The sequence below is a fragment of the Anopheles cruzii genome, chromosome 3 (genome assembly GCF_943734635.1).
Source record: "Anopheles cruzii chromosome 3, idAnoCruzAS_RS32_06, whole genome shotgun sequence".
In the NCBI taxonomy this organism is placed as follows: Eukaryota; Metazoa; Arthropoda; class Insecta; order Diptera; family Culicidae; genus Anopheles; species Anopheles cruzii.
This window is the reverse complement of record NC_069145.1, coordinates 4,108,590-4,127,447: the sequence shown is the minus strand read 5'-3', so window position 1 is coordinate 4,127,447 and position 18,858 is coordinate 4,108,590. Positions and strand designations below refer to the sequence as shown.

Genomic DNA, 18,858 nt, shown 5'->3' with positions numbered 1-18,858 from the left:
TGCATCACGTATTACAATAATACAAAACAGCAGCCCACAGGGGGTTCCGATACGTGAGTGGCATTTCACCACCAAACACGCCTATCGATCCCGGAGCCGCCGATGATGTTTCTCGGTGCCTTCCCATGCTCTCACGGGGCCAACATTATCCGATGATGAGGCACGCCACCTCCGCGGGCCGCGTTTCCCCGGAAGTAACGCCGGAAGAAATTTGTATTCGTTGCGCTGCGCTGCGTTCCGCTGCGGTCGGATAGTCTTCTGGATAGTCGCTCTGTTCAACACGAGAAATGTAAGATTCTTTGCGGTTCGGTTCGCTTGACAACCGCCAATGTGGTACGGAAATGGGTCTTGGGTGACTCTCACCTGTCGCGCTGCGGCCTGGACGCCCCGTCCCGGGTGGAAGAATCCAGTCATCCAGAAAACCTGCAGAAGTTATTGAAAGCATCATTAGAACCCCGTTTGGGAGGGTGGTTTGCGGATGATTATTCAAAGTCTGACAGGGCATTGGACAAGGACACTGTTGCGCCTTCCATGGGCGCTACCTTCGGCCGGTTGGAATTGATCCACGTGCGGAGCACTGTTGAGCATCGTAGACTCCCAGGGGATTTGCCGGGGCGCAACGGGGAAAGCTTTAGTGGTCTACTTCTTTGATCGCGGTTCACTTCGGCCAGGTTGAAACTTCTCTAGTGAAGTCCTCTCAAAAGTCCAAGCCAAACGGTAAGTAGCATCGCGTGTTTCTACTAACATGCCACATCCGGATAATTGGCGCAGGTCATTGGCGCTGACACAGATTGTTGTACACCGTGGTGATCATCTGTTGGATGCGATCGATCACCTAGATCGGCACAAGGTAGTCTTAGGGATCTCATTATTCTCCAGGAACTCTTCGGTCGTCCGCATCTCGTCGTCCACCGGGAATGACTACACCGACAGCAACCCCACCAGTATGTCGATCGTCTCGATCGCCTCCTAGAAGACAGAGGCGGCGGAGGACGGATTATTGGACCACTTGGACCACATGCAGCTGAACGCACTCACATTGATGGACTTCTTGTCCCAGTTTCAGAATCGCCGTCAAACGCACCAGTTGATGCAAAAATAGTTGATAATCGTGCTCAGGAACATTTTGACCAAATTTGCACATAGGAAAAGTCACACCGGTTGTTAGTCTCAGGACTCTCCGGGCGATCTTCCCGGAGCCTTTAGCTGCTCACGGGTACTTACATTAAGCGAGTCCTGAATGGTGCTGAAATGGTTCTATTTGCAGCGCAACGTCGCGTAGTTCTCAATCGCGCTGCTTGCAGAACGGTTTCAGGGTACGATCGATCTCCTTTCACACTACGTGAACACCCTCTGGTACTTTTCATCCATCGTGCTGAGAGGAATCTTTGAGGAAAAGCTGAGAGGTGGTGATAGTTCTACCTTAGCGCACGGGCACGAGTCAGTGGTGACGCCGTTCAATTCATAGCCACACCTATCCTACGCACCCTATATGAATGGCCGCTACCTCAACACAAGCAATTTTACCGTTTCAGTTGCGCTTGATTAAAAAAATTAATAACTAGTAACAGCCCAGGCATTTCTTATGCGAACAATTTCACGCTTAAACGCATTTCAGGACACCGGGACGAGAATAAATGGATTGGGCCGTAAATAGATCTCGTTAGTTCCCTCCGAGCTCCGAGCGTCAGCGGAGTGGGGAATTTTTCTAATTTTTATGCAAATCAGCAACGAGCTCATTGACGAAGAAAATGGATTTTTCCAACGAAACTTTCACTCCTCTGACTCTGGCAGCGGCATGTCAAGTGAGATGAGCATTATGATTCTAATTACTTTCTACGGAGCGTCATTCGTGACACCAAAGATAACGTAACCTGCTGTCGGGATATACCGTATAATCTCTTAATCTGTTCAGTGCACGGTTTTTGTGCTAGTTGAGACATAAGCTCTCCAAAAAAAGCCCCGACTTCCGCGAAGGTAACGTAGGCTAATGTACGCACTGTAGGCGAATTTGTCCGCCCCTATGCCAAACCATGACTACACTGGAACACCTTCAGTGTATGCCAAGCTGGAACACCTCCTCGGGCGGCTGCGTCTGGATGCTGATCCGGAACATGTAGATTATCGGTAACGGCGTAACTCCAGCCGTCCGTGATGCCTCGACAGAACTGTGGTGTCCATCAGTAGCTGGTGGGTAAACTCCAGCCGGAGATCCATCTTGCCGTGGCATGCCTTTCGTTCACACTTCAACCCAAATTAAAACCGCAGTTACGGAGGGCCACTCTAATGTTTACCATTTGTTCTAACTGTCAACAGCTTAAGCAATGGCGTTCGAGAGCCCATGTGGAAATCGAACATAAATTCAACAATAACGTACAACGAAGCGTGCGCGATAGTTGACTTTCCAAACCAATTGAATATTCAGAAATTATGCACAACTCACTGCAAGTGGTCCCATCCCGCGGTCAACAGTTTTAGACTCAGCTTCTCAAATGCTAAGGTTTCGTCTTGAATGCAGAATAAATTAATCCAATTCCCCGTTGTATACCGAAACTAATCAATAGCGTTCGCTGGCAGCCTAACAATTGAAGGCAATTTTATCGGCTCACTTAACCCGTTTTGGTAGTCGGCGATAATTAACAACGCATGCCATAGGAAATCAGTACTCTGGCAGGCGAAAGCAGATTCAGTAGCTAATTAGAACCTAGGCTTAATTGCCGAATGATTTTTTTAATGACACTCTCCGAAGTCCTCGAGGGCTTTAATTTTCAAACCACAAGGAGCCTGATGCATGAAGCAATTCAAGAGCATGTACTTGGTGCGGCCACTTGTCGGTTCATATCGAACCTGCACCGACGGAAGGAAAACGGAAGGAAAGGAATCTGACGAAGCCTCCTCTCTGACATCTACGATCAAGTATCTAACCCAAATCCTTGCTCAGGATGAGTTCTAAGTCTTCAACGAGTCGCAAGGATTGGGAGTGAGTATAAGGTGCAGGTGCACATACATTCGCCCTCGCCGTCACTGATCGTCTTCAAAGGGATCGCCCCTGTTCCGAATCGTGCTCATCACCATTATCCGGATCATTCATAGTTTAGACTAGCTTGCTTAGTCTAGGATTCCGGTTGCGTGGCAACCAGCAAGACCAGCGAAAAGTTGTTCAAAATTCGAGACGCTATTACAATGGTTGCCGAGGATCGGTTCTGCTCTTGTTTCGCACAAATGGACCGTAGTCTTCGTGAGTTCGAGAATGATCGTTTGCAACATCTCTCATTTTATGGTTTTAATAAGCTGTTAGAAAAATCGAACAAGTGAAAGTGTAGTGTTAAAGAATAGTTCTCAGAAAAGCATCGATTATCCGATGAGCCATCGGTTGTGCTACGCACCATCGGAAGCCTGGCGCCCCTTTAGGCTCTGTTTAAATTCAGCAAACGAACAAAACGAATGCATGTGAGCGGTTGCAACTTGTTGATGAATGCCACTTGTTGCCCCAATGGGATATTTATGGCCATGATGTCTTCGGATGTCTCGAAGAGTTTATTTTTAAACCAGACCGACTCTACATGTGGTTAGACGAACCTACCGTAGTTCGAAACAGTTGAATGAGTTCAAATTATTCATAGCCATGGTTCCCTCCACCTATGGAGTATAGGTCGCTAATGCTAACCAGTTTGTTTTTATTTACATGCAAGAATTGTTTGTTGAACCTTTGTAAACACTGTAAACGTTTTGAGTCAACAACCGCGCGATTACTTTATTGATCAAACTCAGCTGTTGCGCACGGATCCTGCATATTTCGATACCGATTGTTTGCCCACCTGTTGACCACAAACTTCATTTATGTTGCTGAACAGCTGATTCAAATTTTGAAGCCATGCTATGGCTATGGTGATCCACCGATCGGACTGGCGCCATGAAATTAATCGAAAACATGCAATCGGGAAATGCGACTCCAGTGCACGTTTTCGATTCCAGCTTTGGCCACCTTCCCGATTTGAATCCAATCGAAAGTAGATTTTTTACCTCATAATAGCCAATAGAGTGACATTCCAATACTTCACGTGAGCAGGATTCGAGATGGAACAGATTTGTGCCTTTTACTTTGTTTTGTCTTCAAGATTTGTATTTCACCTTCTTGAAGCTCGAAAAATCATTAACCATATTGTCGCAACGTAAATAGCCCGAATTGCATCAGCAACTCGTGACGTACGGTACGGCAACCCTCAAGCGTGTCTACGTTGCCCAAAAACGTGAAAATTATTACCGTTTACGTTTATTTGCATATGATTTATTGTTCAAACCGAGCAACCCCCGAGGGTTGGATTACGAGCGTCCTTCGAACATCCTCCGCGCGTCTGCCAATTTATGACCCTCTCCGTGGAAAGGAGTTTTTCCTTTTCCTCAAACACACAACGCTTGGCACAAAGGTTTTCGACGGGGAAAGCACAACGACACCATCGAACGATACGACAACTCGTGCAGCTTGAAATATCAATGGATTTGGAATGGAAGATTGGCAAAATTTGTGTTCACGTGTATTCAATTTGGGTCTCAATTCGGGGCTGAACCGAGAGAATCTTTTGTGTTTTTACGCTCGTTTTCTTCACATTTTAAAGATATAGTACAACGGCAGACAGACGAAACAACGAAACCAGAATATGTTAATCTCGTGAACGTTATATTCTAATCCGACCACCATCATGTGGGACGCTTCTCGTTTTCTTTTCCGTTTTGTGTAGGTGCCAATTGTTTGAAGCCACACATTCCATTTATTTGATCAGCAAGCGAGAACGAGCTCGTTCTCAACAAATACTCTCATTAGCGCCTTCTCGACTCGATTCACACCAAGTACTTTCTCTTTGACATCTCAATTCGGGAGGCTGGTTTGGTAAAAATCACCCCCAACCCGTTCGCGGACCTTAGTTTCGGTTCATCAAGACACGATGATAAAGCTTACAGTCTTCTGGTCGGTATTGCTCACCCTGGCTGCCTCTTCGGACACAGACTCCAGAGCACTGTTGTTCCCGGGAATGACCACATTGCAAGTAAGCCTCGCTACTTTTTTTGATAATTTAACATCCATTCTTTGGACGAATGTTCGGTTTGTAGGTCACCATGTGCACAGCAACGAACGGTCGCCTGTTTATGCCACCGACGAAAAGCTACCCCGTACGCCGGCTGGGCATTAATCTGGGCTTCCAGGTGAACTACGTTCTTCCCTTCCGGTTGCTGGAATTCTACAAACCGACGCACTGGGCCCGTGCCTTTCTCGGTGTGGTGCAGGGGAAATTTCAACCAACAACCGTCGTTATGGCACGCGAATTCAAACGATCCGTTACACACTCCAGCTCGGATCTTACTGCCGGCCAGCTGTACCGGGCCGTTGAAGAGTTAATGGACGCTACGCAGTTTGGCTCCGATTGTCTGGCCAAGAGCGTCTGCGAACTTGCCCACAGTCCGTTCCACCGTAATCAGGAAGATCTACTGGAGGAAGCCGTCCACTTCTTGCTAACGTAAGTAAGTCAACCACTGATGGCCTGAAAACCACTGACCATAAGGAATACGCGGTACACTTTCCAGCCCATCCGTGCACCGGTCGTTCGGGGAGTCTGAGTACCACGATCGAGCTAAGTACGAAATGGCCGAAAATCTGGGTGCAAGTGGAGCGGATTGTGATCTTATCTATGCCAGTTGTCCAAAGTCGTTGTTGGCACATCACTCAACGCTCGAATGAATCTGGTGTGATGTTTGAATTCGTTAAATAAAAAGCTCGTATCAAAACTATTTTTAATTTATAAGCGTTGTATTCTAGCAATCCTTTGTAGCTAAAAGCATAATCACTACGAAATACACTACGAGTGTACTAAATTCCGGTAGGAAAAGCTCCGTTATCCTTAACAGCTATTTTCCGGTCCACATGAAAAAGCCTTTTCGATACACCCTGTGCCGTTTCGTTTCGAGTGTTGAACGAACTGTCAAAAACTGTTTGCTGTCACAACACAAAGTCGCGATTCCGTTCGTTTGTTCGTCCTTCGTTCGGAGTTTTTGGGTTCCGTACGTAGCAAAAATCGATTAAAAAATTAAATGGCATTCGTTTAACAACAATCGGATTGCAATGAGAGGGACTTAGTGCTACAGGTTCAGGATTATTGTAGTTACCCGGTCAAGATGGCCAGTGGAACGATGGCGAAAGGTAGAAGAGTTTCTTCCGGTGGCGCTGTTCCCAAGCAGCAGCAGCAACATATGGACACCGAGGGCGACGAGCACGAGGTACTCCGCGGCACGTACCGTTCTTTCGTTTGGTCTCAAGTAACTCCCTGATTCCCTACCAACACGCAATATTTCCAGTACATGGCCCTCAGTCGCAAATTGCAGAGCAAGGTGGAAGCGTTGAAAATACTGCGCTACGAGCTGGAAAAGTGTCGTACCGAGCGGGACCAATTTAAGCTGATGGCCGAAACGATCCAGCTGCGCTACTCGGCCATCAAGAACAGTCTCAACTCGCCCGACTTTCAAGCGGCTGGCTTCGGCAACAGTTCCGCCGTTAGCTTACTCGTGAAGCAGACACGCGAACGCAGCGAAGCCCTCACGACGGAGGTCGAAGCGCTCAAGCAACGGCTGTACGATCTCGAGGGCGACATAAAGGTGATACGCGCGCGAAATGTAGAACTACAGGACACGTGCGGCAAACTGCGGACTGCGAACGATTCCCTCCTGACGGCCACCGGTGATAAGACGTGGCAGTCCGAAAAGTCACAACTGATCGCCCAGCTGGAGGCGCTGCGCAAACGGAACGCTCAGCTTCAGTACGATTTTCGTTCGTTACTTGACGAAAAAGAGGAAACCGTGACCGAGCGGGATGCATACAAGTGCAAAGCGCACCGCCTGAACCACGAGCTGAACGTGGCGTTACGGGGAACCAACGGCGGTGGTCAAGAGTCACCGGAGCAACAGAAACAGCCCCTGCTCGACATCGACGGGCTCATACTGGAGAACAAATATCAAGCGGAGAAGATTGTGAACGTCGAAAACGAGCTCCTTCTGGCACGGCAAGCGGCCAGCAAGTATAAGGTAGGGGGCTTCGCTCGGGTATCGCTTCGTGGGATCTTTACTAACCAAAAATCTAACATCATTAACCGCGCTCTCGCTCGCTCTTGGACTCAGTCCATGCTGGAAACTAACCGAAAGAAGGGGATCATTAAGTTTGGCACTAACAACAATAACAAAACGATCATGTCTCACTCACAAGGTTAGCACCGGCTCCCAATCCGGTTGCATTGGAGCCATCTGGCCAACTCCTAATCAATTGTTTTCTCGCCCTGCGCCGTCTGCAGTTAAACACCTGCTGGAGAACGGGACCGTCGACGAGCTACCGTTGAAGGCGGCGACAATATCCGACCTAAAGTCACTCTGCTTGGCGCTGCTGGACAATGTGAACGACAAAAGCCTCGCACTGGCCCACCAAAAACGGACCAACAAGTATGTGAGCCAGCGGTCCTGCCCCATCCTGTGAATGGTTGTTAATTTTACGTTCCCGTTCCGTTTCCGATCAGACTGTTGGCCACCAAAATAGCCGAACTAGAGCAGCGCATCAAAATGCTTGCCGGGTGTGACGACCGAACGACACTTGCTTCGCTTTCGCCTTCGCAGTACCTCCTGAACGGGTACAGCTCGGCCACGGTAGATCAGGACCTGGACGCGGAGGCGTTGATCGGTCGCCAGCGGAAGAAGGCCGCATCGGAGGAAAATGAAACGCTTCGAGATCAGATGATGCCTCCGGAGGGGCAAAGTTCGAGTGGTCCATCGCACGGAAGTGGCCAGCGTACGGAACCGCTGTCGTCGAGCTCGAACAAAAGCGCATTGCTCAGCTGTTCCGATGACGACGGCGACGACGATCGCGATGGTGACGGTGAAATCGAAAATGGCGGTCGGCGGACGGCTGACAGTTCGACCTCGACTGCTTCCAACACCGCCGAACTGAAGGCTACCATCGCACAGCTCGTGGCCACGGTCGAGCGTGAGTTCGATCCTAACGAACCGATACCGCCCCTTCCGGACGACATCGTGGCGCTAATTGAACAATTTCGGCAAGCCCCGGGCGAAAGTAGCCCCTGAACTCCTGCTGCCCCCAGATATTCTGTTACTCCGTTTGAAAAGTGTATCCCGATTCTGTTTTGTTTGGCGCGATCAGTGGCGAGGGTAATCAGAACCGCCTGTATCCGACTAACTATTGACGTTACACGCGTGAGATGTTATGGAAAATAAACAAATATACAAAAACACCCTCCATCATCGCGATGCACGATCGTCGGAAGGTCACACCCAGACAGGCTCGTCGCGCACATGCCGATGACACTCGCTGTTATCCTCCTGCGGCGGGGGGGGGGGTCCTTCCTTCTCCGCGGACCTACTGGGCCAGTGCGCGTTATCTTCTTTCACTATTGTTAACTTTATTGAGCATCGAATCAAGGCGGCCCATCATATTAGCGTTGGGTCGCTAAAACTCACCCTTGCGTTTGCGTAGCGATGGATTTGATCGAGAAGGAAAGTCGCTGCCGGGGCCCGGTCTCTCCATATATATATAACGCGACCGTGGCCGGCGCGAGCTCAGACGGATCGGGCTTCTGTCGCTGTGAGAAGTGCGCCACTTCCGGTAGGGTGGCTTTAAACGCGCTTGAGCTAGTGTAATCGAATGGTGTCGTGCCGCGCACCAAGAAGTGATCGGTGATATTAACTCCAGGCAGCAGTCCTGGTGCACTTCCTGCCCCTGTAATTGAAAGCAAGCAATCTGTTGCAAGTGCGTAACACGTGCCAATCGGTTGAGCGGAGCGAAAAGCCTAAAACTTCCCAGCTGTCCCGCCCAAACGCCAAAAATGCTACGAAAAGAACCAAAGGACGTACCGATGGGGTACGATAATCCTTCGATGGCCGTGTCCGACGAACCGGCTACTATGGAAATGAGCAATGGCCACGGCCGGACTCATCGCAACAGTTTTCTGGGACTAAGGTAAGTCCCGCGAATGAATCCGCCCAAAAGTGTGCGCCCTTTCCACGATCGTTGTACCGATAGGGTTTCAAGTCTCAATTAACGGTCCAATATTTGCCCAGCTGTGGTGCTAATGTGTAGTAATGCCGTACACTGCCTTCTTATTGCATTCCACAAGTACCAATCGGCATAACCAGATCGGATCCAGTCGGATCCGGATGTATCTTCTTAACGGGCCACAGGCTGCTCAGTCTGGCTGTAGTCCCGAAAAAGAGTAAACGAAGAACGGCCCATCTTATCGCACCGTTTCGGGTTCGACGAAACAAAGCACACAATAAAACACTTTAATTAACACGAGGGCCATTTCGGTCATGGTACGCACGGGCCGCGCCGTATATCTCGCGATCTCCCTTAATCGTGACACAATCCCATCGCGTCAGCTGACCACGATAATTTAATTATCGAAGCCACCGTAGCCTTTGAAATTGAAAACATTCACGGCTACCTCTGGCCTATCAATGTCAACCTTTGCAGTGAGCCCCTACCTCGGTTGGATCACTACCGGGTGTCGCAGCGGAAAGCGAAACGGCCCTCGATCGGGGTCCTGCACGGTGACCGGGACTCGAACGATGGCACGCAGCGCAGCGACCAGGAGCTGCCCGAAGAGGAACCGAAACCGGCCGGCCACGTAATCCGGCTCGGGTGGGTGCAGGGCGTACTGATCCCTTGTCTGCTCAACATCTGGGGCGTGATGCTGTTCCTTCGGCTCAGCTGGGTTGTCGGTGAGGCGGGCATAATCCAAACGCTCATCATCATCGCCCTCTCGTACACGGTGTGTGTCATGACCACCCTTTCCCTGTCGGCCCTCTGCACGAACGGCCAGATCAAGAGCGGCGGCTTGTACTACATAATCTCGCGGTCGCTCGGTGCCGAGTTTGGCGCCTCGGTCGGAATCGTGTTCGCGTTTGCCAACTCTGTCAACGCAGCCATGAATACGATCGGTTTCTGTAGCTCGCTCAACGATCTGCTCAGTAAGTAGAGGCCGGTGGCCGGCTTCGCGGTTCGTGATCGTAATTACAATCCCCGCCCCCCCTAATAACAGAAAGCTTGGACACGAAAATCGTCGACGGCGGCGTCAACGACATCCGGATTGTCGGATCGGTCATGCTGCTGCTTATGATCATCATCTGCGCCGTCGGGATGGACTGGGAGGTGAAGGCCCAAAATTTTCTGCTCGTCCTGATCGTGGTGGCGATCGGGAACTTCATCATCGGCGCCATTATCGGACCGGGCGATTCGGGCGAATCGATCGGCAAAGGGTTCCTGGGACTGTCGGCGAGTTTGATGGCGGCCAACCTCGGATCCGGCTACACGCTCACGAACGGTGTGCAGCAGAACTTTTTCAGCGTGTTCGCCATCTTCTTCCCGAGTGTGACCGGCATCCAGAGTGGGGCCAATATTTGTGGCGATCTGCGCGACCCGGCGGTAGCCATCCCGAAGGGCACGCTATGGGCGTGCCTCATTTCGGCCACCTCGTACGTACTGTTCTCGCTGATGGCGGCGGGTGCTGCCGTTCGCGCAGCCTCCGGTAATGTGTCCGATCTGGTGGGAGTTAATTTCGACATCTGCAGTGCAGGTGTAAGTACGTGCAGAGAGCCGCGTGGAGAGTCGTTCGCAGCTAACCCGCGGTTTGGGCGGATTGTTGTTTGCTCTTTGCTCCGAACAGAACTGTACCTACGGACTGCTGAACGATTACACCGTGATGCAGCTGATCTCGTTGACCAGTGCCATCACGTATGCCGGTTGCTGGGCAGCCACCCTGAGCACGGCCCTCACCAACATCCTGTCCGTGCCGCGCTTGATACAGGCGCTCGGTATCGACCGGATCTACCCGGGCCTGATCTTCTTCTCGAAGGGCTACGGCAAGCACGGCGAACCGTACCGTGGCTATGGGTTGGTGTTTCTGGTGTCGCTAATCTTCATCGTAATCGCCGATCTGGATGCGATCGCATCGCTGATCACTAACCTCTACCTGGCGTCGTACGCATTCATCAACTTCTGTACGTTCCACGCGGCCGTCGTCAAACCGCTCGGCTGGCGGCCCACGTTCCGGTACTACCATCCGTACGTTAGCCTGCTGGCCACGATTCTGTGCATTGCCATCATGTTCCTCATTTCGGTCGTGTCCTCGTTCCTGGCGATGGCCATCATTTTCGTGCTCTACCTGGTGGTCGTCTACCGCAAGCCGGACGCCAACTGGGGATCCTCGGTGCAGGCGCAGGCGTACAAAACGGCCCTCAACTCCACGCTCAACCTCGAGAGCACGAGCGATCACGTCAAGAACTACCAGCCGCAGATTTTGTTAATGGCCGGTGATCCGATGCAGCGACCGGCTCTGATTGATCTGGCCCACCTAATCACCAAACACAGTGCGCTGCTCGTAATCAGTAACGTCGTTCCCCAGCGGTTGCCCTACAAACAGCGCCGCGCACTGCGCGGCATGGGCAAAAGCTACCTGAAGGACTCCCACATCCGTGCGTTCTACAAGATCGTCGACGGGGTCGAGCTGGACCAGGGTGCCCGGTGTTTGATCCAATCCACCGGCTTTGGAAGGCTTGCGCCCAACATACTGATGCTGGGGTACAAAACAAACTGGCGCACCTGCGGTGATCAGCAGCTGAGTGCGTACTACAACACCTTGCAGTAAGTGTCCGGTTCCCCCCATCAAATATGGCCACTCACTCCCTGGCTTCCCTATCTCTCACTAGCACGGCGTTCGATAATCGCCTTTCGCTGCTGATCCTGCGCATGGGCAAGGGTTTGGACATCTGCAAGGGGTTGGCGAACAACGATCTGTACACGGTGACGGTGCCGACACCGCTAGAAACGACCATTACGATGCCACCGCGGAAGCTGATCGCACGCCGCTCGCTGATGCCGGTCAACTCGAACCTCGATCTGCACGAGCTGAGCCAATCGCACCGGTCCAGCCAGGTGTCCCCGGCTCCAACGTTCCACGCGGCCCCCGGGTTCGACTACGCGCCGCCGGCCCACGAACCGGAAGCTAATCTGTTCAAGCAGAAGCAACCGAAGGGAACGATCGACGTCTGGTGGCTGTACGATGACGGCGGGCTCACGATGCTGCTCCCGTACATCATCACGACCCGCTCGAAGTGGGAAAAGTGCAAGATCCGCGTGTTCGCCCTATCGTCGGTCAACGTGCAGGAAGAGGAGCAGAAGTAAGTAGCGCAATCGAGCTTGGATTCCTTGGAGCTTGGAGTTTGGATCAATCCCGCTTGGATCCGGCGATGAGTAACCCCGTCTCGGTTCGGTGTTTTCCCAATCAGCTTGAAGCTACTGCTGGACAAGCTGCGTATCAGCTACCTCAGTCTGACGATGGTGCAGGTGACGGACACACCGAAGGACTCCACGATCCTGGAGCACCAGGAGATACTGCGGGCCGTGATCGATTACAACGACGATCTGCCGGTCGTGTCGGAGTCGGCAAAGGAGCAGCTCGAGATCAAAACCAACCGACAGCTGCGTCTCCGCGAGCTGCTCCTGGAACACTCCAAGTTTGCGTCGCTCATCGTCATGTCGATGCCCGTTCCGCGACAGGTAAGCCCGAAAGATTGTACTGTGATCCGTACTTGGGTCTAACTGCACACGGTTCCACCACCCGCAGGATACTGTGTCGGCCACGCTCTACATGTCCTGGCTGGAGATGCTCACGAAGGACATGCCACCGTTCCTGCTCGTGCGTGGCAACCAAACGGAGGTCCTCACGTTCTACTCGTAAGGCTGCAAAGCTGCATTTTAGTACGATCTGTGTACAACCAACCGAGTGCTAAGTGTTTATTTTTAGAGCCCCCAATAAAGAGCCCCCTGCTTCTAATTGCAATAACCTCTCTCCGGTGTGCCTATCTGACTGGCTTGCGCTGCGATCGTCTAATCGATCACACCCTCGATGGCTTGATATCAGAAGTTGGTCGCAGAAGGTAATCTTAACAGTAAATTTAGCATCCCACATCGATATCCGGCACTCGAACGTGAATTGGGGAAGCACACAAAACGGACTGGGCCGCTAATTGCACGCCATAGGCACGATGTTTTCTTAGCACCTTCCACCATGCCGTGCACCATGCCCTGAGCTTCTGCAGTCTAAATGCCATTTCCTAACCATCATCTATCATTAATGTCGCGCCACTGCGGGGGCAGTTCAACTCGACGTTTGATGTCCTTCAAGTGCTTCAAGCCCTACACAAATGGTTGGCCCGGTGAGCGCGAGAAATCCAGCGACTCCAGCGTCTTTCCGAACCCGCAAAAGGCCCGCGATCGAACCCCATTGCAAGCAAGATGTTGACTGCCGGATGCTGGAATTGTCGCAGACGCCTGGCGAACGGCAAAAACGCGGGCCACGTAACCATTCAGTTATGTGGGGACTAATTGTACCAATCTCCTGTGCGTGCAATTTTACCGAGCAGCTGTTCAAACTCCAAAACACGAGACAAGCTCGTCTCGCACGCCTACATCACATTCCTCGACCAAATCTTCTCAGAGCTTGCCAACAGGTGTGCCAGAACGGTACTGTGGATTGGCCCTTCGTTGGTCCCGTGGAACGTGGCGCCCCTAGAACCGGGAACACATTTGAACCTACCACAGAACGCGCTGCTACGGTGTACGGTGTTTATCAGTAACACAGAAACGTGTTCCAAAAACCGAGCTCCAAAATTCCGCAGTGAAATTGGGAAATTATTTCCGAAACTTTGTAAGTGCAAAATTGTTGGTTCTCGTCTCTAATTCCCGCTCTCGATTGACGTGCTCCGTTCATTAGCAAAGTAACACATTTTGGTGACGGCAGCAACAACTTCATTAACTCTCTCCGTCGCTGTCTCCTCCGTCGGCGTGTTTTATGTGATGAACAAACAGGGACTGTGATGAAGTCCCTGGGACTCGGCTCCCTTGGTCGGTGCCGAAAAGTCTACCGCAAACCGGTTCAATCTGGCAGCACAATTGAGCCCCCTGTCATAAAGTACTCAATGCAAACAGTGGACGCGTGGTCGCTGGCGGGTTGGGGCCGCTTCGCTATTAAACAATGGCCTTATCTTGGCACCCAACGATGGCTGATGAGTAATTACACCTCCGGGGTCCTCTGATACCATTTTTTATCAACGAAAGCAGCAAGCCGCTTTATTGACATGATGAGTGTAAAAATCCCATAACAGTAGAAACTAATCTATGATCTTGTTCCGAGATCGTTCTGCAATAGGGGTTTGCGATACGGAATCAGCTGCTTGATCGCTGTCTGCTGAACCAAACTCACGTCAAAACCGATCCAACTCCTTCGCACCCTGACTGATCTGCCATTATTTGTACCGGCAATTGTCACCTCGTGAGACGGCTCGTGAATGTTCATTCTTCCTGGAAATCTATTCGTTCAAAATAGGGGTGGCTGTCTGGGTCCAGCGCACTATTTACATTCGAGATTATGCTTTTTCCAATATAATTTTTGTTTCAGATTCAAACAATCCGGCCCCGACCACCGAGTGCAGAGTCGAGCGATTTTAGTTTTGCAATACTGGTCCAACGGATCGGTAGACTTGAGACTTGTGCGTAAATAAAGGCAAATCATGCTGTGGAATCGTTCCGCCCTGACAGCCAGTGTTCGACGAATATTTGCGCACTGGGGATGGCGCGAGCAGCGTAAATCAGAACAACCCAACGGGCCCCCGGCAGGTTCAACAGCGCCAACGACCGTGCCCAGAGTAGCCATCTTCACGGTGGCTGACGAGACACTAGAAACGGGTTGGTCTTCGGTGGATCTGAAAGCGGCCCACTCCGACGAGGACCACGATCCGGTGACCAGGTACGGCACACGCTTGTGTAGCGATTCCTTCTGTGAAATGGAGACGCCTGGTGTTGCGTAATCGTTGGTACAGGAATTAGGTCGAAGCTATCGCTTTTAGTTTGAATTATTGTATATTTTGAACGTTGTAATTGAATGTAAGGTTAAAACGTCAACGACACGAGTGCCGTATCGCAGCCATCGTAGCTGTAGCTGTCTGGTCTGGAGAGCTATGCATCGATAAGCATACTACAGGCTTCCCTTTTCATTAAACACTCGGTTTAACATGACTAGAGAGTGCCTAGACATACCTTTCGCTGTGGGATTTTTCTCGCCCCGCCGATCACCCGCAACGACGCCATTGTTGTCTCAAGCAATTAACAAATTCAGATCGCCGCCGGGCGAACAATACCATCGCTGTTGTTGCTGTTCAAAAGCAATTTCCCGTGGAGAGCAACCACCGTTGCGTATGTTTTGCGCCTCGTGATCGATCGTGTTGTATTATTTTACTCCATCTTCTCACGCCCTGCCTGCGCTGCCTGCTGGTTGTAGCGATCGTTCATGAAGTTGTAGAGTTTATTGTAAAAAAAGGTGTCTCTCCTTCAACATTGGCTTCGGTTTCGCTTTTTTCCACCCAATGTTTACTCCGCTCCGTTCACTAGGGACTGCTCGCTGGTCCCTGTCGGATGCATAGAGTCCGCTTAGTTTTAAAAGATGAAACTCTTCCACGCCGTCCACAGTGATCCGCTGCCCCGGCTGGAGCACTATCGAACATCGCAGAAAGCCATCCGGCGGCCATCCATCGGCGAACTGCACGGTAACCTGGAGGAGCAGATTTCGGTAAACACGAGCGTCACGATCGCCCGTCTCATCGGCTCACAGTGGGGTTCGTTTTTTTTTGCCAGAAACCCGACGATAAACATGACACTCCGCCAACCGATCGGACCGGAGACCAGCACCACCCTTGCCCGGCGGCTCGACTCGGCTGGATACAGGGCGTTCTGTGTCCGTGTCTGCTCAACGTCTGGGGCGTTATGCTGTTTCTACGCATGAGCTGGATCGTGGCGTTGGCCGGCATACTGGAGACGCTACTCATCATCGGGCTGTCGTATACGGTGTGCATTATCACGACGCTGTCGCTTTCGGCGCTCTGCACCAATGGCCAGGTGAAGGGTGGTGGCATCTACTACCTCATTTCGCGCTCCCTCGGCCCCGAGTTTGGTGGGGCCGTCGGCATCGTGCTCGCGTTCGCGAACTCGGTTTCGGTGTCGATGAACACGATCGGTTTCGGCAGCTCGCTCAACCAGCTACTCGGTGAGTTTCGCGTGCGTGCTCCGTGAATCCATTCGCCACTCATCATCCCCACTGTATACGGCGTCAGGTAGCTACGGAGTGAAGATCGTCGACGGTGGCGTGAACGACATACGGATCGTCGGCACGGCGACAATCCTGCTCCTGGCGATCGTTTGCGTCGCCGGCATGGACTGGGAGGTGAAGGCCCAGAACTTTTTCGTCATCGCCATTGCCGTGGCCATCGTGAGCTTCGTTGTCGGTGTGGCGATTGGGCCGCGGTCGGACAGCGAGCTGGCGAAAGGTTTCAGTGGACTGTCCGGGGAGCGTCTGATGGCCAACCTGGGCCCGGACTACCGTTTCAGCGAGCGTATCCATCAGGACTTTTTCAGCGTGCTCGGTGTGTTCTTTCCGAGCGTGACGGGCGTACAGGCGGGGGCAAACATTTGCGGTGAGCTGAAGGACCCAGCCAAGGCCATACCGAAGGGTACCCTGCTTGCACTGCTCGTGTCCGGCGTATCGTACGTGGCGTTTGTGCTGCTGGCTGGTTCCGCGGCCCACCGGGATGCTTCCGGTGTGCTGGGAGACCTCGTGAACGGAACGTTCGTCGGGTGCTCGGTCCCTTCATCCCCGTGGGACCGTCCGTGTGAGTACGGGCTACACAACGACTACTCGATCATGCAGCTGATGTCACTCTCGGGAGCCCTCGTCTATGTGGGCTGTTTCGCCGCGACCCTGTCCAGTGCACTCACGAACCTGCTCTCCGTGCCGCGCATCATTCAAGCCCTGGGAACCGATCGCCTCTACCCGGGGCTGACGTACTTCGCTCGGGGCTACGGTGTCCGGGGCGAACCACTGCGAGCGTACGCACTAGTGTCCGGGGTGGCGATCGTCTTCCTACTGCTGGCCAAGCTTAACCTCCTCGCGCCGCTCATATCCAACTTTTACCTCGCCTCGTACGCGCTGATCAACTTCTGTACCTTTCACGCCGCCACCGTCTCACCGATCGGTTGGCGGCCCACGTTCCGCTACTACAACCAGTGGGTCAGTCTGTTCGGTACGGTGCTATGTGTGCTGCTCATGTTCCTAGTTGACATCATAGCCACCGGCATAACGATGGTGCTCATCTTCGTACTGCACGTGGCCGTGATCTATCGCAAACCGGCCGTAAACTGGGGCTCGACGACGCAGGAGCAAACCTACAAGACGGCCCTGGCGGCCGCACTGAAACTGCGCCAGATTGGCGACCACGTGAAGAACTACCACCCGTCGGTGCTAGTGTTGGCCGGGAATCCGCTCACCCGGTTACCGCTGGTCGATCTTGCCCACCAGATCACCAAGCATCACGCGCTCATGATCGTTGGGGACGTCGTCCGGGAGCGACTGTCGCATCGGAAACGCGAAATGCGAACGATCGCGAGCCGCCGATCGATGGAAGTGCGCAAGATCCGTGGCTTCTACCAGCTGATCGATGGGCTCGAGTTCGAGCAAGGCGTCCGGGCACTCATACAAACGTCCGGTGTGGGGAAGCTGGCCCCGAACATTATCCTCATCGGGTACAAAGCGGACTGGACCTCCTGCTCGCCGGAGGATCTTCAAACGTACTACAATGTGCTCAAGTAAGGCCGGGTTGGACAGAAGTTTTGTGTCATTTTTCATTCCCTACCGATTGTTTGGGTTCCTTTTTCGCAGTGACGCATTCGATAACCGTATGGCGCTGGCCATACTCCGGCTACCGACGGGGATCGCCGCCAACGAGAATGGAATCGAACCTGAAGCGGTACTGAGCGCCACCGCTTCCGTGTCGAGCCTTCAGCAAATGGCTGATCGCGGGGCAACCTCACCGCCACACACTCTGATGTACATAAACTCAACGCTGGAGCTTGGGACAACGAGTTCCGGAAGTTCTTCGCTCTCGACTCCCGAGCATTCCCCTTCCTGCTGCAATTCGAACGGCACAGGCAGCGATTCTAGTCGCCTCGCACCGAAAGCCATCATCGACCAGCTGAACGTCTTTCAACGGAAGCACCCAACAGGAGGTACGATCGACGTCTGGTGGCTCTACGATGACGGTGGGCTCACCGTGTTGATCCCGTACATCCTGTCCCTCCGCTCGACGTGGTCCCGGTGTCAGGTGCGTATCTTTGCTCTAACCAATCATCAGGCGACGCTCGCCGAGGAACAAACCAAGTAAGTAGCAAGCCACCGTGGGGGTCTCGAATCGTCGGATTTGCTTCTAACCCGGTGCATTTTAGTATGGCCATTCTGCTGACAAAACTTCGGATCGACTACTCCTCGTTGACCATGCTGGAGGGCTTGACAAAACCCCCGCATGCGGATACTGTCGCCATGCACCGGCGGCTTCTGGATCACTGGTGCAGCAACCGGAACATCCCGGAGCCGTGTGTCGGTGAGCTAGAAGCCAAAACCAAGCGACAGTTGCGCCTCCGGGAGATGATCCTCGAAAACTCGACCGCTGCCAGCCTGATCGTGATGTCGATGCCAATGCCACGTTTGGTACGAGATCGAGAATTTGGCCATTTTTCCAAGCCAAACTAATTTGCGCTCTACTTTGCCGCGCAGGGAACTGTTTCCGCTCCACTCTACATGTCCTGGCTGGAGATGCTTACGAAGGACATGCCGCCGATGCTGCTCGTACGTGGCAATCAGACGTCGGTGCTTACGTTTTACTCGTAAGAAAAGTGAAGCCGCGTAAAAAAGTGGCCATGAGTGACTA

At 52.4% G+C, this 18,858-nt stretch overlaps 4 protein-coding genes across 4 annotated transcripts; all 4 read left to right on the top strand.

The window, feature by feature from the left end:
- Positions 1 to 4,943: 4,943 nt before the first annotated feature.
- Positions 4,944 to 5,734, top strand: LOC128275065 (uncharacterized). The gene is made up of 3 exons (XM_053013445.1): positions 4,944 to 5,045; positions 5,110 to 5,513; positions 5,581 to 5,734. The coding sequence occupies exons 1-3, from the start codon at positions 4,944 to 4,946 to the stop codon at positions 5,732 to 5,734; spliced, it is 660 nt and encodes a 219-aa protein (XP_052869405.1).
- Positions 5,735 to 6,098: 364 nt separating this feature from the next.
- LOC128273464 (coiled-coil domain-containing protein 149) lies at positions 6,099 to 8,238 on the top strand. The gene is made up of 5 exons (XM_053011431.1): positions 6,099 to 6,270; positions 6,349 to 7,071; positions 7,165 to 7,249; positions 7,335 to 7,479; positions 7,554 to 8,238. Exons 1-5 carry the CDS (start codon positions 6,169 to 6,171, stop codon positions 8,113 to 8,115), a joined length of 1,617 nt encoding a protein of 538 aa, XP_052867391.1. The 5' UTR covers positions 6,099 to 6,168; the 3' UTR covers positions 8,116 to 8,238.
- Positions 8,239 to 8,873: 635 nt separating this feature from the next.
- LOC128275063 (bumetanide-sensitive sodium-(potassium)-chloride cotransporter-like) lies at positions 8,874 to 12,785 on the top strand. Its single transcript, XM_053013442.1, has 7 exons — positions 8,874 to 9,007; positions 9,521 to 10,017; positions 10,089 to 10,624; positions 10,713 to 11,689; positions 11,755 to 12,225; positions 12,334 to 12,604; positions 12,672 to 12,785. Exons 1-7 carry the CDS (start codon positions 8,874 to 8,876, stop codon positions 12,783 to 12,785), a joined length of 3,000 nt encoding a protein of 999 aa, XP_052869402.1.
- A 2,760-nt stretch (positions 12,786 to 15,545) lies between these two features.
- Positions 15,546 to 18,818, top strand: LOC128275044 (bumetanide-sensitive sodium-(potassium)-chloride cotransporter-like). The gene is made up of 6 exons (XM_053013417.1): positions 15,546 to 15,671; positions 15,737 to 16,145; positions 16,213 to 17,740; positions 17,814 to 18,311; positions 18,377 to 18,638; positions 18,705 to 18,818. Exons 1-6 carry the CDS (start codon positions 15,546 to 15,548, stop codon positions 18,816 to 18,818), a joined length of 2,937 nt encoding a protein of 978 aa, XP_052869377.1.
- Positions 18,819 to 18,858: the final 40 nt, after the last annotated feature.